At 47.9% G+C, this 25,278-nt stretch overlaps 1 protein-coding gene and 1 long non-coding RNA gene across 5 annotated transcripts in view; one reads left to right on the forward strand and one right to left on the reverse strand.

The window, feature by feature from the left end:
- LOC309635739 overlaps positions 1 to 25,278 on the reverse strand; it is a 191,839-nt gene that overhangs the window by 40,446 nt on the left and 126,115 nt on the right. The window lies entirely within an intron of this gene.
- Positions 15,603 to 25,278, forward strand: part of TSPAN15 (tetraspanin 15) — a 49,856-nt gene continuing 40,180 nt past the window's right edge. For 3 of the 4 annotated variants that reach the window (XM_082407318.1, XM_082407320.1, XM_082407319.1), the window contains exon 1: positions 15,603 to 15,821. In XM_082407318.1, the coding sequence (XP_082263444.1) occupies positions 15,726 to 15,821 (96 nt within the window). In that variant the 5' untranslated portion in view covers positions 15,603 to 15,725. The remainder of the gene's footprint in view (positions 15,822 to 25,278) is intronic. The other variant, XM_082407317.1, reaches the window with a different exon arrangement.

The raw sequence follows: 25,278 nt of genomic DNA on the forward strand, positions 1-25,278 counted from the left end.
AGCTAAAAATGAAAAATATAATGTTTGCTTGATACTCTTTTAAGGAACCTGTTCTCTCTGCTGGAAGACTGTAGCTTTTTCTCTTTTCTCTGTGGAATTCAGGAATTTGCCAATTTATACCCTGTGTATAAAAGAGTATCAGTTTTAAATATGGTACTCAGTGAGTCCTTTCAGTTTGAAAGCACAAGTTTTTCTTTACAGGGAACTTTTCTTCTATAATTCTCTATTTCTTTTCATATTATGTAAGAATGTTTTCAGGTATAAGTAGCAGAACATTTGAGTAAAGAATGACTTGAATAAACAGGTGCTTATTTTCCTCACTTCACAAGGCCCTGGGTAGGCAGCTGCTGGCTTGGGTTCTGTCTTTCGACAACGTCAGGGTTTGGGCTGGTATCTCCTCAATTCTCTTGGCCTCTCTCTTGTGGTCACAGGACGGTTGCCGCAGCTCCAGGCACTGTGTTTGCAGTCAAGTTTGGAAGAAAGGAGAAAAAAGCGCGGCGCTAATTGCATATGCATTTTATATCAGAAAAAAATGTTTCTGGATGCTTATGTCTCATGGGCTGGAACGGTGTCATATAGCAAGGGAAGCTGGTAATAAGTGTCCAGCCTCCCTAGTGGAGTCAGAGAAGGGAGGAGGAGGTTGGGCACGGGGTTCAGTTAGTCAGCCAGCAGCATCTGCTACATTTCTTCATCCTGGATCTGGCCTCCACACCTCTTATCTTTTTCTTCTGATTTCCACTTCTTTGCATTTTTTGCTCTGAATTGTGAGGTACTTCTCTCCCTTTGTCTTCCAGACCACTGACTCAATTCCCATCATTGACTGTCTCTATTAAATTGTTATATTTGAAAGTCATACTTTCTAGGGAATTCCCTGGCGGTCCAGTGGTTAGGACTCTGCCCTCTCACTGCCAAGGGCACGGGTTCAATCCTTGGTAGGATCCCGCAAGCTGCACAGCGCGGCCAAAAGAAACAAAAAAAAGAAAGTCATATTTTTTAGTTAGTAGGAATTTTTTTGTGTGTCCTCCAACTGCATCTTCCCATAACCTTTTTTTCTTTCTTTGAAGTCCTCTCTTTCTTGCTAGTTCTACTTAACGCCCTCACCTAGGGCTTCCTCCCTTATTTTACTGAGTCCTTTTAAATAGGTGTGATTTTTCTTTCCTTGCTCATATTTTTCCCCCCTTGGTCCCCATAGAGGCCAGGCTGTTGACATGTCTAGAACAGGGTCTAAGCCAGTAAGTGGTGGAAGACACAGCAGTTTATCCTCTCCTGGGCCTTTGGCGAAGGAAAGGTCTGGCAAACAGTCACTCCTTCGCCTCTGTCCACTCAAGGTGTCCCCAGAGGCTCGCTGGCCACCTGCAACCCATCAGTCCACAAGTGCCGCCCCCCACTCCGTGGTGGTCAGCTGGGCGGCGCAGGCCCCCAGGACCACACACGGCCTGCAGGCAGAAGCAGCCCCTCCCTGAGAAGAGTTAGGGTTCCACGGGGCGGGGGGGGAGGGGCGGGTCACCTCTGGGAACCAGAAAGTCCCTTCTACCTGGTGCTGAAAGGAGGCTGTGGCCCTTCTCCCACCACTGGTCCTGCAGCCCTAGCTCAGGAGGGTGGAGCCCCAAACCTGCTCTTGCCCTTGGAGATGTAGGGGCTCCCTGCGGCCTCAGGTGCTCCTTCCTGGCTTCCGGGTTATGTCACGCAGAGAGTGGGTGGCAGGCAGGGGGAGGGGGTAAGGGATGTGCAATCAGTGCTCAATCAAGGCAATCTCAGGATTCACTTGAGCCCAGTTTATAAAGGTTTGGCTTTTGCTTAATACCTGGGTACTTCCTGTGCAAACAAATGTTATAAATCCAGGTGCGACTTACCTGTTTGCTAAAACAGGCCTGGTAGGGCTTCTCTGGAGGCTTTTTGTCAGGAGTTTGAATTAGTGATTTCAAACAGTGGGTTATGATTAGTGTTAAAAGGGACAGTATAGAAAATATAAGAACGCATCGTGTGGCAAGGGTGAGTTTTTTTCATGCAACTTTTGCTCAGTTGTGTGTTTTGTATGTACATTGGGCTGTAACGTAAACTACAGTTCTGGGTCACGTTAAGAAAAATGTATAAGCAGGGGAATTCTCTGGTGGTCCAGTGGTTAGGACTCCGTGCTTTCACTGCTGTGGCCCGGGTTCAATCCCTGGTCGGGGAATTAAGATCCCACAAGCCATGCAGCGCAGCCAAAAAAAAAAAAAAATGTATAAACGGTGTTGAATTGGAGGATGTTCTGGGGACACTTGTTTTGGCTTCACAAGAGAATAAAATTAGAGGAAGATGAGATCCTTTACTAGAAGAATTCCATAACTCCCTCCACCCCAGCTGACTTTATTTATTAAAAAAATTTTTTTTTAATTTTATTTATCTTTGGCTGTGTTGGGTCTTCGTTGCTGCGCGCATGCTTTTCTCTAGTTGAGGAGAGCAGGGGCTACTCTTCGTTGTGGTGCTTGGGCTTCTCATTGCGGTGGCTTCTCTTGTTGCGGAACACAGGCTCTAGGCGCACGGGCTCAGTAGTTGTGGCGCACGGGCTTAGCTGCTCCGCGGCATGTGGGATCTTCCCGGACCAGGGCTTGAACCCGTGTCCCCTGCATTGGCAGGTGGATTCTTAACCACTGCACCACCAGGGAAGCCCCCCCCAGCTGACTTTAAATGCAGGTTCCTATGGCATTTATGATACACTAGAACTAACTACTATTTAGCAGCCTGAACTCATGGTGTTTTTTCCCCAGCCCCTACTTGACCCTCCAGAAGTCAGACTAGCCTGCTTTCTCTGCAGTCCTCGTGAAATCTCAGGGCCATTTGCTGGGGCAGAGAGGGAGCCAGCATTGCTCCAGGGTTTGGAGGGAAGCTTGAGGAGGCTGAGCAGGAGGTGGAAACCAGCCCCGGGTACGAGTTCCTGCGCGGACCCTGAAGGGCTGTGTGACTTTGGGCGCACACTCCGAGACTGTGTCTCCTTGTGAGTAAAGCAAGAAGTATCCTCCTTGTCTTGTTTCCCACACAAAGCGATTCTGATGACCCACAGAAAAGGAAAAAACCACATTTCAGTCAACACATGTTTGTAGCAGAAAATGGCATTTTGCTAGTGGAAGGCCTTTTGTTTTCTCTGAGCCGGGCAGAGGGGGACTTGGGAATGTAAGACAGAATGTAGGTGCTGCAGCTGATGTGAATTTGCTCAGCAAACAAGAAAGAGGAAGTTGAAATGGCCTGAGGGGAAATACCGGAAGTAGGAGAAAGGAGTCGGCGTTTCTGGGAGAAGAGAACCGGCTCCCCCCGGGACAAGTTTTCCTCAAATGTCTGTGTGACTGGCTTTCTGGTGGGAGCCCGGGGGAGGACGGAACCTGCAGTCTGAACGGGGCTGCAGGCAGAGCCGGCCCGCACGGCGAGGGACAGCTGAACTGTGGCTTCCATGTTTAATGAGCAGCTACGTGTGCCCAGCACCTCCCCCCCAAGGCCCCCAGATACCAGGTGGTGAGATGGCCCCTGCCGACAACCCAGTGGGGAGGGGGGCGATATCCAAGTAAATCTGGGGGTGGTGAGGGTTCTAATATGTGGGTGAAAGCACTTTGTCAGCTGTAAACTGGGCAGTCTACCTTTAAGGGGGTCCCCTAGCAACCAGCCCAGGGCAGGATGCTGTGGCCTATTAACCTTCCTGGCATAGGCCAGCAGATCCGTGTACGTTTTATGAGTGCAAAACCTTACACGCCTTCCTCAATAGCTGCAAGATCAAGTCCAGACCCCACTTCTGTGTCCCCCAAGGCCTGTTCCTGGTACCTTCTGACCACCCTGGGGACCCAGCCACCTCCTCTGAGGCTCCCCTCCCCCAGCAGCACCCAGCATTCCAGAAGCAGGTGCCCTGCCCTCCCGAGTGACAGGTGGAGCTATTGCTGCCGCCATGATGCCTGGCACTCACCACTCCCAGTGAGTCACGCAGACCTGGCCCAGCAGCCAGTGTTCCCACGCGGCTTTCCCAGGACGCCTGGCTGGGCCCCGGCGAGACCAACCCCTACAGGTGGCCGGCTCCGGCTCCGAGACTTCTCCTCTGTCAAAGCTCTGTGAGGCCAGCCTGGAATCTCCTCCAGAAGGGCCCCCCCCCCCCCCTTATGAGGAGAAGAGATGGGAATGGCATTTTCTCAGTCTGTCAGCCCTTGGCATTGCCCACTTAAAAGAATCTATTACTTAATTTAAAAATGTACAAAGGATAAAAACAGAAAATTTATACAACCACCAATGGCTGATCAACATGTAAAAATACACTTGACCTCACTAACGATCAGGGAAATGCAAAATAAAAGGGAATATTTTTCTTTTTAAAAAACATTTATTGTGCAATATAGCACACATGTAGAAAAGGGCATAAAGCATAAATAGGTAACTGTGAGCAGGATTCTGGCCTTCTTTTAGCTTGAGTTCCTCTGTCCATTTATGAGGGGGGTGGACCTAATGATATCTGAAGATCCTCCCAGCTCGGGTACTCCTTGAATCACCACTGTCAGCCTTGGTTTACTGCTAATCAAATGTTTTTCATGAAGCTGTGCTGCTTCAGGGAGCTTGACTCACCCTCAGCAGGTCCCCTTCATCCCACTCCTATCCCAAGAGATCCCTTAGAATGAGTTTTCCTCTTTCCCCCATGATAACCTTCAGATAGCTGAAGACACTGGTCCTATCCCCTGAGTCTTCCCTTCCTCTTTCTCTGACTTTTCCTCTGAGGGCATAGTTTGAAGCCCTCTCACCACTGGCTGGTCCCTTCTGAACATCTGTGAGATCATGGGAAGAGTAGAAAGAAATAGGATGACCATCTTGTCTTGGTTTTGCACAGGACTCTTCTGGTTTTAGCACCAAAACTCCTAGATCCCAGGAAACCCCTCAGTCCCAGGTGAACTGTTACGGTTTCTAGGGACTGTCCCAGTTTTAAAACTGAATGTGCCATGTGCCCCAAGCCACTGATAGATACTAGTTATTGAGATGTGAACAGCTGTTGTCTGGGGGAAATAGGATTGTGCAGTCAAATATAGTTGGGAAAAGCTGCACCCCCATCTCTCCTCCTGGAGAGAAACAATATCCATTCTCATGTTAAAGGATATGAAAAAGTCCTGCAGCATTTCCCAGACTTTTTTTATAGATCCTTTTTAAGGAAACACGTAAAAGCTCACAGAACTACTATCTTGCAGAAACACACAATAATGCTATGTAAAGTTTCAACTCTGATCAGTATTGAACTCTTAATGTTTGCACTGTTGTGTATTATTTCTAGTTGTTTTTTAAGGCACATAGTTAACTCATTTCATTCTAGTGTAGCTGGGGCCACAACTGCGTTCAGTAGAAAGCACATCATTTGCTGGCTCAGAGTATTTGAACTTCCCACTGGAGAAAAGTCAGTTTACTTCTCTGAACCTCAGTTTCCTCATCTGTAAAGTGGGATTCATCACATCAAATTCCATCCGTGGTGGGGAATTAAGAGGTGATTATGTGAGGGACTTCCCTGGTGGCGCAGTGGTTAAGAATCTGCCTGCCAGAGGGAGGAACACTCCCAAACTCATTCTACGAGGCCACCATCGCTGTGATACCAAAACCAGACAAAGATGTCACAAAGAAAGAAAAGTACAGGCCAATATCACTGATGAACATAGATGCAAAAATCCTCAACAAAATACTAGCAAACAGAATCCAAAAGCACATTAAAAGGATCATACACTATGATCAAGTGGGGTTTATCCCAGGAATGCAAGGATTCTTCAATATACGCAAATCAATCAACGTGTTACACCATATTAACAAATTGAAGGAGAAAAACCATATGATCATCTCAATAGATGCAGAGAAAGCTTTTGACAAAATTCAACACCCATTCATGATAAAATCTCTCCAGAAAGTAGGCATAGAGGGAACTTTCCTCAACATAATAAAGGCCATATATGACAAACCCACAGCCAACATTGTTCTCAATGGTGAGAAACTGAAACCATTGCCACTAAGATCAGGAACAAGACAAGGTTGCCCACTCTCACCACTATTATTCAACATAGCTTTGGAAGTTTTAGCCACAGCAATCAGAGAAGAAAAAGAAATGAAAGGAATCCAAATTGGAAAAGAAGAAGTAAAGCTGTCACTGTTTGCAGATGACATGATACTATACATAGAGAATTCTAAAGGTGCTACCAGAAAACTACTAGAGCTAATCAATGAATTTGGTAAAGTAGCAGGATACAAAATTAATGCACAGAGATCTCTTGCATTCCTATACACTAATGATGAAAAATCTGAAAGTGAAATTAAGAAAACACTCCCATTTACCACTGCAACAAAAAGAATAAAATATCTAGGAATAAATCTACCTAAGGAGACAAAAGACCTGTATGCAGAAAATTATAAGACACTGATGAAAGAAATTACAGATGATACAAATAGATGGAGAGATAAACCATGTTCTTGGATTGGAAGAATCAACATTGTGAAAATGACTCTACTACCCAAAGCAATCTACAGATTCAATGCAATCCCTATCAAACTACCACTGGCATTTTTCACAGAACTAGAACAAAAAATTTCACAATTTGTATGGAAACACAAAAGACCCCGAATAGCCAAAGCAATCTTGAGAACGAAAAATGGAGCTGGAGGAATCAGGCTCCCTGACTTCAGACTATATACTACAAAGCTACAGTAATCAAGACAGTATGGTACTGGCACAAAAACAGAAATATAGATCAATGGAACAGGATAGAAAGCCCAGAGATAAACCCACACACATATGGTCACCTTATCTTTGATAAAGGAGGGAAGAATATACAGTGGAGAAAAGACAGCCTCTTCAATAAGTGGTACTGGGAAAACTGGACAGGTACATGTAAAAGAATGAAATTAGAACACTCCCTAACACCATACACAAAAATAAACTCTAAATTTTGATTTTGAATGTAAGGCCAGACACCATCAAACTCTTAGAGGAAAACATAGGCAGAAAACTCTATGACATAAATCAAGCAAGATCCTTTTTGACCCACCTCCTAGAGAAATGGAAATAAAAACAAAAATAAACAAATGGGACCTAAGGAAACTTAAAAGCTTTTGCACAGCAAAGGAAACCATAAACAAGACGAAAAGACAACCCTCAGAATGGGAGAAAATATTTGCAAATGAAGCAACTGACAAAGGATTAATCTCCAAAACATACAAGCAACTCATGCAGCTCAATATCAAAAAAACAAACAACCCAATCCAAAAATGGGCAGAAGACCTAAATAGACATTTCTCTAAAGAAAATATACAGATTGCCAACAAACACATGAAAGAATGCTCAACGTCATTAATCATTAGAGAAATGCAAATCAAAACTACAATGAGATATCATCTCACACCGGTCAGAATGGCCATCATCAAAAAATCTACAAACAATAAATGCCGGAGAGGGTGTGGAGAAAAGGGAAGCCTCTTGCACTGTTGGTGGGAATGTAAATTGATACAGCCACTATGGAGAACAGTATGGAGGTTCCTTACAAAACTACAAATAGAACTACCATACGACCCAGCAATCCCACTACTGGGCATATACCCTGACAAAACCATAATTCAGAAAGAGTCATGTACCACAATGTTCATTGCAGCTCTATTTACAATAGCCAGGACATGGAAGCAACCTAAGTGTCCATCTACAGATGAATGGATAAAGAAGATGTGGCACATATATACAATGGAATATTACTCAGCCATAAAAGGGAACGAAACTGAGTTATTTGTAGTGAGGTGGATGGACCTGGAGACTGTCATACAGAGTGAAGTCAGTCAGAAAGAGAAAAACAAATACTGTATGCTAACACATATATATGGAATCTAAAAGAAAAAAGAAAAAAAAATGGTCAGAAGAACCTAGGGGCAAGACGGGAATAAAGATGCAGACCTACTAGAGAATGGACTTGAGGATATGGGGAGGGGGAAGGGTAAGCTGGGACTAAGTGAGAGGGTGGCATGGACATATATACACTACCAAACGTAAAATAGATAGCTAGTTGGAAGCAGCCGCATAGCAGAGGGAGATCAGCTTGGTGCTTTGTGACCACTGAGAAGGGTGGGATAGGGAGGGTGGGAGGGAGGGAGATGCAAGAGGGAAGAGATATGGGGACATATGTATATGTATAAGTGATTCACTTTGTTATAAAGCAGAAACTAACACACCATTGTAAAGCAATTATACTCTAATAAAGATGTTAAAAAAAAAAAAAGAATCCGCCTGCCAATGCAGGGGACACAGGTTCGAGCCCTGGTCCGGGAAGATCCCACATGCTGCGGAGCAGCTAAGCCCGTGCGCCACAACTACTGAGCCTGCGCTCTAGAGCCCGTGAGCCACAACTACTGAGCCCATGCGCCACAACTACTGAAGTCTGTGTGCCTAGAGCCCGTGCTCCGCAACAAGAGAAGCCACCGCAATGAGAAGCCCGTGCACTGCTACGAAGAGTAGCCCCTGCTCAGCACAACTAGAGAAAGCCCACACGCAGCAACGAAGACCCAATACAGCCAAAAAATTTAAAAAAATTAAAAAATACAAAAGAGGTGATTATGTGAAGGCCCACAGCTCAGTGCCTGATGCTAAATAAATAACTAACTAAATAACTAAATAAATAAATAACTCAAGAATAAATGGAGATCCTTGAGAGTTAAGATGGGATGGGAAGGAGAAGTGGCCCAAATTCTGAGCCGCGAGATGGCACTGAAAGGAGTCAAGGAAAACCTGAAGGACAACAAAAGTCTCTCCTCAAGAAGAAATATATAGACTCAAAATACAATACTTTGGGGGAAGAACTGGAGGAAGAGGAAAAAAGGAGATGGGTATTTGAGTTTAAAAATTTTTTTGGCTCTAAGAATGTACCAGTTAGCTTCTGCTGTATAACAAACCATGACAGAATTTAGTGCCTTAAAACAACAATCTCTAAGTTGGTTCTCTAAGTTGGCACATTTAGGCTGGGTTCAGCTGCTCTTGCCTGGACTCATTCACATAGATATAGTCAGCTGTGGCGTGGATGGGCTGGATGGTCTAAGATGGTTTCACACACATGTCTGGTGGTTGGGGACTGCCAGCCAGGAACCTTGCTTCTGTCTCATGTGGTTTCTCCAACTAGCTCATACTTGTTCCCATGGCGGTGTCATTCCAAGAGGGACCAAAGCAGGAGCTGCAAGCCTCTTGATTCCTAGGCTTGGAACTCAACCAACCTCACTTTTGTCACATTCTGTTGGTGAAAGCAAGTCAGAATGCCAGCATAGATTCAAGAGGTAAGGAAACAGATTCTACCTCTTGATGAAGAAGCTGCTGAAATTCCTGACCACTGAAACTCTTCCACATAGGTGCTAACTCTTGCATATTTGGCCTGGGAGGCTGTTTGGTGGGTTGGGAAGAAGTCCACGTATGCACTCCCATGTGAATGGCTTCATACACCTGCCTGCTAGTGTACACTTCCCCGTGTTGTCTGCACTTACCTCCTCCATTTCTTCCCTTCCTTTCTCTCCTCCATCCACTCCAATCAGGATTTTGTTTCTATTGTTCCATTGAAAGAGCTCTTATCAAAGTCACCAGTGACCCACATCTTGCAAAGCTGATGGTCAGTTCTCTGCTCTGCGCCACCCACCCCCCGCCGCCCTCTCAGAACATAGTTGAAGCCTCAGCGTATTAAGGGGGGGTTCCCAGGACATTAAGTGCTGTTGAGCATCTCTTAACTTCTTGAAGGCCTTTCTTCTCCAGGCATCCCTATCACCTTTCTGGCCTCATTTTCCTTCTACCTCACTGGCTGTACCTTTTCTGTTTTCTTTGCCAGCCTCTCTTCCTCTCAAAGGAAGGGGCCCCAGGGTCTGTCTTTGTCCCTCTACCTTTGCTACATTTTCTCCCTAGATGATCTCACACAGGCCCATGATTTAAATTGACCTGATGACTCTCAAATTTATATCATCCAGCTTAAACCTCACCTCTGAGTTCCCTGGACAATTCCATCTGGATTTTGAAAAGATAGCTCAGAAAGTTAAATGGCCAAACAAAGTAATTGATTTTTTTTTTTTTAAAGGAAAGCTTTTTTCTTTTTTTTTGGCCGCACCATGCGGCATGTGGGATCTTAGTTCCACGACCAGGGATCGAATCCGTGCCCCCTGTAGTGGAAGTGCAGAGTCTTAACCACTGGGCTGCCATGGAAGTCCAGTAATTGATTTTTTTTAAAAATTTACTTATTTTATTTATTTATTTTTGGCTGTGTTGGGTCTTCGTTGCTGCGCGCGGGCTTTCTCTAGTTGCAGTAAGTGGGGGCTACTCTTCGTTGCAGTGCGCGGGCTTCTCATTGTGGTGGCTTCTCTTGTTGTGGAGCACAGGCTCTAGGCACGCAGGCTTCAGTAGTTGTGGCACGTGGGCTCACTAGTTGTGGCTTACGGGCTCTAGAGCATAGGCTCAGTAGTTGTGGTGCATGGGCTTAGTTGCTCCGTGGCATGTGGGATCTTCCCGGACCAGGGCTCGAACCCATGTCCTCTGCATTGGCAGGCAGATTCTTATCCACTGCGCCACCAGGGAAGTCCCCAGTAATTGATTTTTGACCCACTTCCCCCCAGCAGCATTCTTTGTGACCTCCCTTACCTTTGTAAATGACAGCAACATTTACCTAGTTGCTCAAGGCAAAAGCACTTGGGAGCATCTTGATTTCTCTTTTCCTCACATTCTACACCCAATCTGTCAGTAAGCTCTATTGGTTCTATCACCAAGATATATCCCCAATGCAGCCACTTGTCACTCTTCCCAGTGCTGTACCCCTAGTCCACAGCCTTTTGCACTGAGACTGTGCAAGGGCTTCCTAACCAGCCTTCCTCACCCCCAGCACTGTCTCCTGTCTGTCCTCCATGCTGCAACCTTCTTATTTATTTATTTATTATTATTTTTTGTGGCCACCACGTGGCATGTGGGATCTTAGTTCCCCGACCAGGGATCGAACCTGCGCCCCCTGCAGTGGAAGCTCAGAGTCTTAACCACTGGACCACCAGGGAAGTCCCAGCTGCAACCTTCTAAAGCTTAAATCAGATTCAGTATCATGTCCCTGCTTAAAACCTACCAGTGGCCCTCACTAAAACTGGAAACAAATCTACACTGTTTACGAAAGCTGTGAGGCTTCTTCCTGTGCCTCTGATCTCTCCTCGTTCTACTCTCCCGAGGTCCTTGCATGAGCCACATGGACCCTCTCAAAGCTGCTGCTTCTCTCATGGCCTTTGTACCTGCTGCTGCTTCCACTAGAAGCTCTTCTCCCGCATCTTTAGCACATATCAGTACCTGAAATTACCCTTTTCATGTAGTAGTTGTCATGCATGTTGCATGTCCCTGCTCCCCCCCGCCCCCCTGTCCCCCTTCCCATGCCCCAGTAGAAGAGAATAGAAGCTCTTGTCTATCTTGTTTACAGCTGTATCCCCAGAGCCTGGGGCAGGCCCTGAGTCATAGTAGAAGCTCAGTGTACATTTGCTGACTGATTTGTCTGTGAGGACTATAGCTCAGATTGTTAGAACTAGAAGAAAAACAGTTCAGCCTCATGGTTTCACAGATGGGGAAGCAGAGGCAGGGATGCAAACTTATGAGAGCCAAGTTGATTGTGTACAATCCGTAGGTTTCTTTTTCATAAGCAGTAGTAGCCGCTAAAGGTGAGGTTAGTTATTTCCCCCTACAATCTCCCTGCCAGGTTATCATGATAATAGATCTCAGAACAAATTCTGCTACCCATACAAATATGTATACAACAAGCATTTACTAGCAGGAAGCCACAAAACCGGTTCATACAGTCTGTTCTGTAAAGTCAGTGAAGGCTCAGCCCTCTGTCCTTTTAGGTGCTCTGTCACCTTGCATGAAGGGTCCACTCAAGAAAGATACAACATTCTAGATGCAGGATTCAGCTAGACAGATGGTCACATCAGGCAACCAGAATCCCTCAGGATTTGGGATGCCTCAAGGATTTAGCCCAGTGCATCATCCTTAAGTGAGATTTTTTTTTTACTCTGAAGAAGGAAGGATGGCGCCCTGCATCATTTTAGCCAACCTACATATCTCGAATGCTACAGGCACACCTTGTTTTATTGCACTTCGCTTTATTGTGCTTTGAAGATACTGCGTTTTTTTACAAATTGGTTTGTGGGAGCCCTGTGTCAAGTCCAACAGCATTGCCTCATTTCATGTCTCTGTGTCACATTTTGGTAATTCTTGCAATATTTCAAATTTTTTCATTATTATATTTGTTATGGTGATCAGTTATCTTCGATGTTACTATTGCGAAAAGATTATGACTCGAAGGCTCAGATGATGATTAGCATTTTTTAGCAATGAAGTATTTTTATTTATTTTTTAAAAGTTTTTTTTTTTTTTTTTTAAAGGTATTTCCTGGGCAGCTCCTGTCTCTTTTTTTTTTAAAGCTTAAGTTCTTTTTTTTTTTTTAAATAAATTTATTTATTTATTTTTGGCTGTGTTGGGTCTTCGTTTCTCTGCGAGGGCTTTCTCTAGTTGTGGCAAGCGGGGGCCACTCTTCATCGCGGTGCGCGGGCCTCTCACTATCGCGGCCTCTCTTGTTGCGGAGCACAGGCTCCAGACGCGCAGGCTCAGTAGTTGTGGCTCACGGGCGCAGTTGTTCCACGGCATGTGGGATCTTCCCAGACCAGGGCTCGAACCCGTGTCCCCTGCATTGGCAGGCGAATTCTCAACCGCTGCACCACCAGGGAAGCCCTTTTTAAAAGTTTATATTTTTATTTTTTAAAAGTTTACTTCTTGGCTGTGTTGGGTCTTCGTCACTGGGTCTTCTAGTTGTGGCGAGCGGGGGCCATTCTTCGATGCGGTGCACGGGCTTTTCATTGTAGTGGCTTCTCTTGTAGCGGAGCACAGGCTCTAGGCACTTGGGCTTCAGTAGTTGCAGCATGCGGGCTAAGTAGTTGTGGCTTGTGGGCTTAGTTGCTCCATGGCATGTGGGATCTTCCTGGACCAGGGACTGAACCCATGTCCCCTGTATTGGCAGGCGGGTTCTTAACCACTGCGCCACCAGGAAGTCCAGCAGTGGAGTATTTTTAAATTAGGTATATACATTGCTTTTTTAGACATAATGCTATTGCACACTTAGTAGACAGTGGTATAGTATAAACGTATCTTTTATATGCACTGGGTAACAAAAATTCATGTCGCTCGCTTTATTGCGATACTGGCTTTATTGTAGTGGTCTGGAACCCAGCCTACAATATCTCCAAGGTATGCCAGCAGTAATTTCACCAAAAGATAGCTTATTTCTAATACCTGTTGTGCTAATTAATAAGCCATGAATTTCACTGATGCATTCATTATGGCGCTCTTCTCTATGCTAATCATTATTGAGATAGGGAGAGCTGCAGGGCTGTGCTGAGCTGATTGGGTGTGATTGTGCACATCTCAGACATGGTGGAAGTATTTACACTATGGAAAGTGGCAACAGGGTTTCCCTGCCCACCCCACCAACCAGAGAGCCAGTTATTAAACATTGACCAGCACACCACTGGATAGCTTAGAGCCCTCTGGACTGTGGCCTTTCTGATAAATTCTGGCTCACCACCTCACCCTCATGACTACCTCTAGACTTGGTGATACTCAGTCATAGCTGCCCTTTAGAAATTACCTGGCACCTTTACAACAATATTGATTCCCAGGTCCCGGCTGGTGGAGATTCTGACTTAACTGGACTGGGATGGGGCTTGGATATCAGGATACATTTAAAGCTCACCACGTGGTTCGAAACTGCAGCCAGGGTCACACTCCCACCTCTGTGTCATACTATTTATGCCACATATTCTAACAAAGTTAATGGCAAAGCCAGGCTTGGCACCAGGCCTGCTGACCCCCAGCCCAGAGTTCCTGGCAAAAGGAGAGAAAAATTGAAAATAGGTCATTACTTCTTCTGAGATTTCAGTATTTGCAGATGTGTCTGAGGAGCAGCCCATAGTGCTTGGGGTTAGGTTGGGGGTGGGAGGGACAACGAAGTTGCTCAGGAGCCCGGGAAAGGCTGTGCTAGCCCCAAAGAGCTCCAGGCTCCCTCTGCGGGGGTGTCTCAGCCTCATCTCTCAGGGCATCATCGTATAGGGGCTCAGGGAGAGCTGAGAGGGACCACTCAGATGTGTTCGTGTCACTAGGGAAGACTTGAAAGAGGAGAGAGTGCAGCTAGCTAGAGAGGTCAGGACTAAGGCGGGGGCAACTGAAAGAAAACCGGAGTTGGGAAGGAGGCTAGGAGGGGAACCCCCAGGGAGAGGGAGACAGACAACCCCTCCGAGGGCAAGGTGCTGAGCTAGCCCTCCTGGGGATGGAGATGAGCACCTCCATGAGTAGGTGTAAGCCTGGCTCTATGGGGCTGGTGAGGGAAGGTAGTCCTGCAAAGAGGGGTAAAGAGTTAATTTCTTCCTCCTTAAAGGACAGAAAGGATGACTTCTAACCTTGAGGTAGGATGCCTTCTTAGCCCCCAGTTATTCATTTGAAGGTGACCCTCAGCAGTTCCTGGTTCCAAGTCTCTACCCAACCTTACAAGGCTTGCTTCCTAGTACCAGGAAACTGGCTTCCTTTTAACTCCCTGGGCAGGGCATTGCCTCCCTCCCCACCCCCACCTTACTTTCTTCTTTCTATGGCAGAGCCCTGGGGGCTGGGCCAGCCTGATCTCTATTTCTCTCTGGGAGGCTTGGGAGTCCAGGGCAGGGGACTGGGACAAGTGCACCGTTCCTGCAGTCACCACCAGGGACCCCACCTAGTGCTGCCGTGAGCTCACAACCTCTGGGCCACACATTTAATTCCTGAATGGCACAAACACTGATTGCTGGTCTCCGAAGCCCCAGGCTGAGCTAGGCCTGCAGGGAAAGGAAATAGCAGTGAGTCAAGGAGGGGCTGTGGGAAACAGACTCACAGCCAGGAAGACAGATTCTGACCCCAGGCAGGGGAAAGGCTGGGTGCGAAGAAGCTGGGTCAGACCTGGGCTGAGTGTGTGCAAGGGAGGGGGCTCCTGAGTTGGGGCGAGGGGGTGAGGGCTTCTCAGAGGAGGAGGCCACTGGGGCAGGGTTGGGATCTCACCTGACCGCAGAGAAGGGGAATCTCAGAGACTTGGGGAAAAGCCTCCAAACTGTTCCAAAAGGAAACTGCGGGCCTCAGCTCCACGAGGGCCCCTAGCCGCACCCTCGTCTGCGGCACCTTCCTAGATGCGGCTCTCCCAACCCCCTTAGGCTGAGGCACTCCACTTCCTTATTCCATTCATGCCTTGCACACTCATTTGCACATTTTAACACCTTAGCCGTAAATACCTGCTCTTTTCCCATAGTCTTCTCTCTTGACAGCAGTGGAAAGCGAGCATTTCTGTGTACCCTGAATGAAGAAGCACTCTAGCTGTCTCCCTAGCGCCCCTCTGCACACACTCTCCCACGGCCCCCAACGTGCCTGAGCACAGGCGCTTCCAGAGCTGCACGCGACCTCGTTCGCAAAACCCTCGCCCCCGCCCCTCCCTCGGCCTCCTCTGGGTCCAGGCCGCTGCCCCGCCCCAGGCCCGCCCCCTCCCAGAGCGCCCATTGGCCCTGGGGCTGGGTGGACCCGGGCCGGGGCTGTGATTGCGGCTCGCCGGTGTCAGTCCCCGAGTGAGCGCCGGTGGCGGGGAGGGAAGCCGGGCAGGCAGCCTCAGGTGGGGCTGCTGGCAGCGAGGGACCCAGCCCGGGAGCCCCCCAGGATGCCCCGCGGAGACTCGGAGCAGGTGCGCTACTGCGCGCGCCTCTCCTATCTCTGGCTCAAGTTCTCGCTCGTCATCTACTCCACGGTGTTCTGGGTGAGTGACCCCAGTCGGGCCCCGGCATGGGAGGGGGAGTCGGCACTCCCTTGTTCACCCACACGCTGAGCCGGCGGTGGGGGTGGGCTGGGTCCAGGCTTGTCTGCTCCAGGGAGGGGCAGAAGCGCACTCCTGGATTCTCGTCCCACTCTCTTTGCGAACTAGGAAATTATGGTTGCTCTAGCTCAGCATGAATTTCAGCCGCCCGGTGCGGAGCCTTAGAGGTTGGTGGCAACGGCTCCGACGAAGGAGCTCCGCCTGGCTCACCTGTGTGCACCTGACCAGCAGTTTGGTTCTGCGAGTCCGCTGCGCTTCCGCTGGTGCCGTAGGCTGTGGTTACCACGTTTGGCCGCGCTCACCCCACCTGCCGGGTATTACTGAGTTCGTCTCTCCATCCGTCTGCGGAGAAGTGGTCAGGCTTTGTGGTCCGGAGTCGGGAGACCTGAACTCCTTATGCTGTCCCCACTATTTACTTGCCGATGCCCCTGAGCAAGATGCTTTTACAGGTGCCTTGATTTCCTCTGTGGTGAAAGGAGGATTCCACCAGACGTGTGGTCTCCGGCTGCTCCCAGGTGCTCAGTAACTTAAAAAAGCCCCTGCACTTAACCTTCTCTCTCTCTCGTTGGGGGCAGGGTGGTAGTGGCTGGACATGAACCAGGCTTCGAATCCTGCCACTACCACTTTCCAGCTGAGTGATCTTGGGAGAAGTTACTTCAACTCTCTAGGCCATAGTTTCCCCGTCTGCAAATGGAGACAGTAATTATACTCAACTTTCAGAATGGTTGTGGAGATTAAATGAAACAGGTCAAGTACATTGCTTATTATTATTATTATGGGCGAGGGAGCTGGGCCCTCCTGGTAAGCTGACCCAATAGACTGGATTTCTTTATGGAGATTTCAGACTAGGCTGGGCCCCCTCGTAGAAATGAGGACATCTTTCTACAGGCCAGTGCCAGCCCTGCCACTCTAGAATAGCCCCCTACCCCCAGTATGCCACAGGGCAGACTTGCCCAGGTACCTGACACCCCTCCCCCTCAAAACACATGCACACTCCTGGTCTTCTCCTCAGCCCTCATTGGGTCTATTCTGCTGGCAGGAACTGTTAGATCTGCCATCAAGCCTGGCTTTCCTTGTGACCCCTCTGTGGATGTGACCTTACCTGGTAGTCAAGAGATCCAGATTCTAGTCTTGTTCTGTTTTGAATCACTGGGAGAGCTTAGGCAAGTCATTTCCATGTTTGGGGCCTCGGAGCTGTTAATTGACTTGCCCAGCTCCCAGTCCAATTCTCTGACTCTATGTAACGTGGAAGAGAGAAGAGCAGTATGTGTGGGTGCCGGAGGATGGAGCACAGACCCACTGATGGAGGCTCCAGGGAGGCAGAAGGTTTTATGTGGAACTGGGATGGGGGTGATTTGCATCGGAATCAACTACAGAATTTTACAAACACTACAGATACCTAGGCCCTGGCATATGTATTTATTTAAACTTATTTAAGCTCCCCAGGTAATTCTAGCGTGTGGTCAGGGTTAAAAACGGCTGAGTTAGATGGTCTTGTAGGCTCTTTGATTCTGATTCTGGGTTTTTTTTTTGCCTTCTCCTTGTTTGTCTGGCCTCAGAAGCTCATTCTCTGTAGGTCAGAGTTGAAAGAAAGCAGGCTAAGGTTGATGGGTGGGGAGGTGGGAAAATAGGGGAAGACCAGGAGTCAGAAGGTGGGGGTTACTTTTTTGGCTTCACCCCTTCTCTTGATATATAATCACTGACCAGTCTCTTAACCTCTTCGCACCTCCATTTTTCCATCTGTAAAATGGATAACTGATACCCTGCCCCACACTTCATTGGATTGTTTTTGGGGTTAGTGATGTGGAGAAACAGTGACATGCGGGGAAACCAAGTGCTATAAAAAAGAAGGTTGCACAGTTAAAACGGAACTCGAATTTTCAAGGCCTTGTCCTGTCACTGTCCCCTGCAGCCCTGAGAAAAGACCACTCTGTGGCCTTTGCTTTGTCTCTCTTGGAGCAGGGTGCTCAGAATCTGCAAGAACTCAGAATCTTTCCTTTCCAGCCACCTGAGATTGCCTTACCAAATCGTTAACTTCCCATCCTTGCAGGTATTTGTGCTTAAAAATCTCCCTATGCATGCCAAGAGCTCAGCCACCTGCCAGGGCAACTCCAGGTGCCAGAATTTGACTGCAGGGTGGAGGCCCAGTTTAAGTAATTTGTCCTAGACTGTGTTTGCTGTTAATTGGAAGCCATTACAGGAGAGCCTATAATCTCCGTCCCTTGGGAGGAGGAGTAGGGCCATATACTTGCTTTATAAGCCCAAAGTGCCAACACTTTCATCTCAGTATTTAAGGAGCCATAAGTTTTACCATAGCCATGCACCTTCTGTAGGGCTTTTTGCTTTAAAACCTACTATCAAATAGGAAATGCAAGGACACTGTACAAAATTTAAAAGTATAGAAGAGTCGTCATCAGTGATAAGCCTTCCTCCTATCCCTCTCTCCTGGCCTGCCCTGTCCAGAGGAGACCTCTGTTAAGAGTTTCTTATGATTCTTTTCTGAGATGCTATCCTAGGCACAGGATGTCCTAGGCACAAACATGTGCATATGTTATATATTCTTTTTTGTTCCCCCTGCATAAAGTAGCATACTATACACAGCTCTGCCCTTACCTTTTCACTTAAATTTAAATCTGTGTAAAATTTGGAGCTTTGCTAGAGGCTGCCTCATTCTGTTTGATGGCTGCATAGAATTCACTGTAGGCTAAGCCAAAATATACTTAATCAGTCTCCAGCTGGGGAACTCAGGTTGTTTCCAATCTTTCGTTACCGCAAACAGTGCCGCAGTGAGCATCTTCGAATGTGTCATTTTGCACATATGTGTGTATGTCTTCAGGGTAATTTTTAAAAGTGGAATTGCTGGGTTAAAGGGTATATGAATATATAATATACATACAGGAATACACTCACCATAAGTGTGTACAACTTGATTAATTTTTACAAAGTGAACACCACTGTATAATCAGCCCCCAGGTCAACCAGCAGAATGGACAGAAGAAGCCAGAAACTCCCATTGTGTCCACTGCCAGTCGCTACCCCTTCTCACCAGTAGTAATCACTATTGGGATGTCTAATAGCACAGAACAGCTTCACCTGTTTTTGTATGTGCATTAAAAATTTTGATAGATGTTGTTAAAATAGCCATACATAGAGGCTGTAACTGTTATAATATTATTTACATGTAATATTATATTACTTTAAGCTGATTCACTTTTTAAACGTAAGTTTATTTTTAAAAGGAGGCTTTATATCACCACTGCCAATGGGGAACCAATATTCCTCATAAAAAATAGCAGGTAGAAATGCAGATCAAAACTACAATGAGGTATCACCTAACACCGGTCAGAATGGCCATCATCAAAAAATCTACAAACAGGGACTTCCCTGGTGGCACAGTGGTTAAGGATCCGCCTGCTAATTTAGGGGACACGGGTTCGAGCCCTGGTCCGGGAAGATCCCACATGCTGTGGAGCAACTAAGCCTGTGCACCACAACTACTGAGCCTGTGCTCTAGAGCCCGCGAGCCACAACTACTGAGCCCACGTGCTGCAACTACCGAAGCCCGCACGCCTAGAGCCTGTGCTCCGCAACAAGAGAAGCCACCGCAATGAGAACCCTGGGCACCGCAACAAAGAGTAGCCCCCGCTCGCCACAACTAGAGAAAGCCTGCGTGAAGCAATGAAGACCCAACACAGCCATAAATAAATAAATAAACAAACAAACTTAAAAAAAAATCTACAAACAATAAATGCTGGAGAGGGTGTGGAGAAAAGGGAAGCCTCTTGCACTGTTGGTGGGAATGTAAACTGATACAGCCACTATGGAGAACAGTATGGAGGTTCCTTAAAAAACTAAAACTAGAACTACCATATGACCTAGCAATCCCACTACTGGGCATATACCCTGAGAAAACCGTAATTCAAAAAGAGTCATGTACCACAATGTTCATTGCAGCACTATTTACAATAGCCAGGACATGGAAGCAACCTAAGTGTCCATCTACAGATGAATGGATAAAGAAGATGTGGCACATATATACAATGGAATATTACTCAGCCATAAAAAGAAACGAAACTGAGTTATTTGTAGTGAGGTGGATGGACCTAGAGTCTTGTCATACAGAGTGAAGTAAGTCAGAAAGAGAAAAACAAATACTGTATGCTAACACATATATACGGAATCTAAAAAAAAATTGTTCTGACGAACCTAGGGGCGGGACAGGAATAAAGATGCAGACATAGAGAATGGACTTGAGGACACAGGGAGGGGGAAGGGTAAGCTGGGATGAAGTGAGAGAGTGGCATTGACATATATACACTACCAAATGTAAAATAGATAGCTAGTGGGAAGCAGCTGCATTGCACAGGGAGATCAGCTGGGTGCTTTGTGACCACCTAGGGGGTGGGATAGGGAGGGTGGGAGGGAGATGCAAGAGGGAGGGGATATGGGGATATATGTATACATATAGCTGATTCACTTTGTTATACAGCAGAAACTAACAGAACTTTGTAAAGCAGTTATACTCCAATAAAGATGTTAAAAAAAAATAGCAGGTAAATATGACAGTAAATATAGTGCAGGGAAGACAAAACAAGTTATTTAATCCTAGCCTGATACTGTGGGTGCTGTAGGCTACAAACCTGAGGCTTGCCCTGGTTGTTCAAAAGCAGTTTGGCAAGTGTTTGAGAGGCGTAAAGACAAACCGACACCAAAGCTGAGATTTGCTCCTTGATGAGATTGGAAGGATCAGAAGGGAAATGAGCAATGAAAACTTCTCAGTCTGTGAGTCAATATGAATATGACCTTGAACCCCTTACAGTGATCTCTTGTCCCACACTTGGGGGCCCTCTCGTTTTTAGAGGGCCACCTCGGGGCTCAGAGGGGGTGTGTCTCACGGTCACTGAGCAGAGCTGGCACTAGCCCCCACGTCTCCTCATTCCCAGTTCAGTGAGAAATGAGCTCACCCAGGGGCTCTTGGAGCCTCCTCTTCCCACCACATGGGTGAATCACTCTGACACATGTGCCCTTTGCCCACTGGGGACACACCTCTAATTATAGCACCAACCACAGGGTATCCTAGAGATCCGTTTACATGACTGTTTTTCCTCACTGAACTGTGGGCTCCTGGAGGTCAGGGGTGTAGCTCATTCATATCCTCTTCCAAATGCTGGTCTTGGGGCCGGGCACACAGTAGGTGCTCAGGGAAGGCTTGTTGCATTGGGGCAGTTGAGTCCCAACCTGCATCTTGGAAGCGAGGATTGGAGATATGGGTACCTGGATCAGAGGCTGAGCTGGGTGGGTAGCCAGCAGTGGTCAGGTTTGCTGACGCCTTGAATTTGCAAAGTGGGCTTTACTGGTCATGGAGACACTGGCTCTCTAGAAAGCACCTGTTGTCTTGACAATGAGGTAGGGTTTTCAATTGGGTAATGGTGTCAGGGCTGAGGGGTGTTGATGATTGAGAAGGAAGTGGGTGTGGTTAGGTGATGAAGGTTATAAATGCCAGAGGCAATATTAACTCTTCTTGCACTCTCCAAGGATGGGCCCCGTTATCATAGTTTCATCTGTGATGCTTTATTTTTCCCTAACGTTTCATGGTTAAGAGTGTGGACTCTGTACCAAGCTATCTGGGTTCAAATCCCAACTCTGACACTTACAGGTTGAGTGACATAGGCACTAACTTCCATCTGCCTCAGTTGTCTTATCTGTAAAGTGGGTGACACCAGAACCTACCTGAGAGTTGCTGAGACCATTAAATGGATTAATTATAGGAAGAGCTTAGAGCAATGCCTAGCACATGATAAACACTACACCAGCTACTTAAGGATTAGCTGTTCTTTCCCAACCTTCCTCTCTATTCTTCTTGGTACTCACTGAGAATTAGAAGGGCCCTTGAAGGAACCTCTAGTGTGACCTTTTTGTTTTACTGAGGAGAAAACAGGCCTGGAGAGAGGAAGCAAGTATCTGAGACCCCACAGCAAGTTAGTGACAGACCCAGACCAGGACCCAGTTGCCTGACTTCAGTTTCTTCATGGGGTCACTGTGACCTTTACCAGCCATTGTACCCCCAGCCCCTACCCCGTGGTAGTCCCTCCACATGTCAGGGCTCAAGGTAGGTGGAGGACAGCATTTCTGGAAGGAGCCAAATACCTGGCCTCTCACTTAAGCATAGAAGGAATTTCCTTTTTTTTTTTTTTTTTTGGCTGCATTGGGTCTTCGTTGCTGTGTGCGGGCTTTCTCTAGTTGTGGCGAGCAGAGGCTACTCTTTGTTGCGGTGCGTGGGCTTCTCATTGTGGTGGCTTCTCTTGTTGAGGAGCACGGGCTCTAGGTGCGTGGGCTTCAGTAGTAGCAGCACGTGGGCTCAGTAGTTGTGGCACGTGGGCTCTAGGGTGCATGGGCTCCAGTAGTTGGGGCTCGCGGGCTCCAGAGCGCAGACTCAGTAGTTGTGGCGCATGGGCTTAGTTGCTGCATGGCATGTGGGATCTTCCCGGACCAGTGATCAAACCTGTGTCCCCTGCATTGGCAGGCGGATTCTTAACCACTGCGCCACCAGGGAAGTCCATAGCAGGAATTCCTAAGTTTTGAAAAGAGCTTTGTTTGTGTGAAAATAATATGTGCACATAGTTAAAAAAGAATTCCAAGCAATTCAGGTAAGTACACAGACGAAAATAAAAGTTACCTTTGATTCTACCACTGAGAGAGAACCATTGTTGGGGTTAATACCCATTTGGACATCTCCTTGTACATATATGTACATATTCAACATTTTTTTATTGTTTGATTGATTGGGCAGGTCTGTTTCCCTCTTGTTCTAGGCAAGCATTTCAAAGAGAAAATAGTGAAACTCAAGCAGAAAGTGAGGCAGCCTTCACACTGGAGAAGCGGTTACCATGCCCCATGGGCTGTCAGAGATGATCTGGGGCTGGGCTCAGGCCTCAGGCCCAGAGAGGTCCTCCCTTCCCCCAGCTTGGTCATGGGACCTTTAAAATCCAGAGAATCAGGAAGGCAGTCCCGGAAGGGATTTGGAGAACCTTCTAATGCACTCATTTTCCATATGAGCAAGTAAGGCCTCGAGAAAGTTTCTTTGTGCTTAGTCGAGGCTTCTGTGCATGAACCTGCCCCCTCCTGTAAGAGAGGGGTTGCTTTAAGTTGTAGGAGTGGGTTGGGACCTCGCTGCCTTTGGTTGTTCGTTCCTGAGAAGCAGGAGGTGTTCTCCTTTCCCCTGCCCTTCTCCTTTCCCCTGCCACGTGCCTCTTCTCTCTCGGTGACTCACAATGCCAACCTGGGGTGGGGCTTAGAGTCAACCAGATTAGGGACTGATAATGCAATTTCCATACCAGTTGGCTCCATATACAGGGGAAAGATGTCTTCTGGGTAAGCCCGGACACAGGGGATTGAGAAGATAAACCTTTCCCAGAGAGCACCTCTGGATGTGAGTGGGTTGGAATCGACATCTTCGTGGAAGGCAGGAGATTGCAGTCTTGACCTGCCATTCCCTCCAGGGTGGGGACCGTTTGCTTATTCAGTCAACAGAATAGTTATTTAATGCCTATTGTGTATATCAGGCACTGTGATAGTTACCAGGAAACAACTATGAATGAGACAGGTTAGTCCAAGCCCTGGAAGACAGACAAACCAGGAAATAAACCTAGTTGTGAGAGGTGCTAAGGAGGAAATTCGGGAGGAAGTGGGAAGAAAGGGATGGGAGTTCCTACTTTAAATGGGGTGGTCAAAGAAGGCCTTTATGAGGAGGTCAAAGACTGAGAAGGACCCAGCCACAAAAAAGGCCTGTAGAGAGCATCTCAGATGGAGGGAGCAGTAAGTGCACAGGCCCGAGGTAGGCAGGTATGGCTGCAGCAGATGAAGCCTAAGGGCCAGATTGTGGGTGGAGAGACTCTGGTCATATTAGGAGTTTGGGGTCTAGAGTGGCCCAGAGGGGAGGTTTAATTGTCAGGACCTGATGGCAGTGCCATTTGGAGACATGGATCAAGTGCTGGTTCTGCTGTGACGCTGGGTGAAGGACCACCTCTCTGATTCTCTGCGGATACCCCGGAGGGCTGTGGGGAGGACCCTGCAAGATGAGAGATGTGGAAGCACCCAGCACACTGTAGGCCCGGTGTCCATGGGATGGAGACTTCTCTGGGGAGCCTTACAGAGCTCAGGGGGAGCTGGGACGCAAGATGTGATGAGAAGTTCTGGAATTTGTCTTATCAGAGGAAGCTGCTTTCTGCTGGGGATTCCCTGCCTGCTTAGAGCAGATGGCTGTGGCCTTGCCCTTGGGCGGAGAAGTCTGACCCCTTGGGAGTGCATTCAGCCTCTTCTGGGGCCTGAGTTCTTCCCACCCTTTAGTTCCTAGGCTTTAGTGGTGTACCAGCAGAGGCTGTGTGCCACATGATGGGCACGTGGGTCTAGGGAGGCCAAACTAGAAGTATCCTCACTGCTCTGGGAGCACCTGGAGAAGGAGGGATGGGAGAAGCACTTCTGGGAGCCCAGGGGCAGGGTCTGCCCTTGCCAGGGAATGTCAGACAGGTGTACTGTTCAGCTCCAGGCTGGGCCTTGCCACCCGGGCCTGTGGGAGGGGAGACAGAGAAGACTAAGAGGTCAGCCCACGAGGGAGATGGAAGGTGAAATCAGGCAGCAGCAGCCAGTTGGAGGCAACGTGTGGTTTCCTGCGGGGCTGCCTGGCCGTGACTGCAGAGGAGCCCTGGGGAGGACTTCCAGGAGGTGGGAGCCGGGCTTGAAGGGCGTGGAGGCCAGGCTGAGAGGAGTGGAGATGAGCTTTGGGAGAGGAGGGTGGGTCACTGCAGAATGGGATATTTGTTGGGCCTGGATGTTGAGGTCAGAAACACCCTTTGAGAGGAGCAGGCCTGGAGGCCCAGCTCTACCACGCAGCAAGTTAGGAGAACGAGCACTTCTTGGTTGATGGTTGAGGAGCAGGTCTGATTGGCTACGTGACAAGTCACGGACAACTCTCTGTGCCTCAGTTTCCTTGTCTGTGGAAATGCAGTAACCGTTGTCCCTCACAGGGGGCCAGGCTTGGATGGGGCGATGCCTCCAGGGCTCTTAGCGGGGTGTCTTGTGCGGTAAGCCTCAGCGCGGATGCCGGGAGGAGAAGCATCGCTGGGCGGGCCCCGGTGGCAGCTCGCTGGGTGTTGGTGAGAAGGGCTGGAGGGTGGGAGGAGCCTCCACTTTGCACTTGCATCACCGTACATCGCGTCACTTCTCTGGGTCCTCAGAACAACCCTGTGAGCTGGGCACTTTCCCCTTTCACAGCTGAGGAGGCTGAGGCCTAGAGAGGGGGACATGACTGGCACAACCCACCATTTGCATCCATCACTGAGACCAGAGCTGTTTCACTGTGAAAGTGGTGCCTCTTGTGTTTTGTTTAATTCTTTCCAGAGTA

The sequence above is a fragment of the Balaenoptera borealis genome (assembly GCF_965194805.1).
Source record: "Balaenoptera borealis genome assembly, chromosome: 10".
NCBI classification, from domain to species: Eukaryota; Metazoa; Chordata; class Mammalia; order Artiodactyla; family Balaenopteridae; genus Balaenoptera; species Balaenoptera borealis.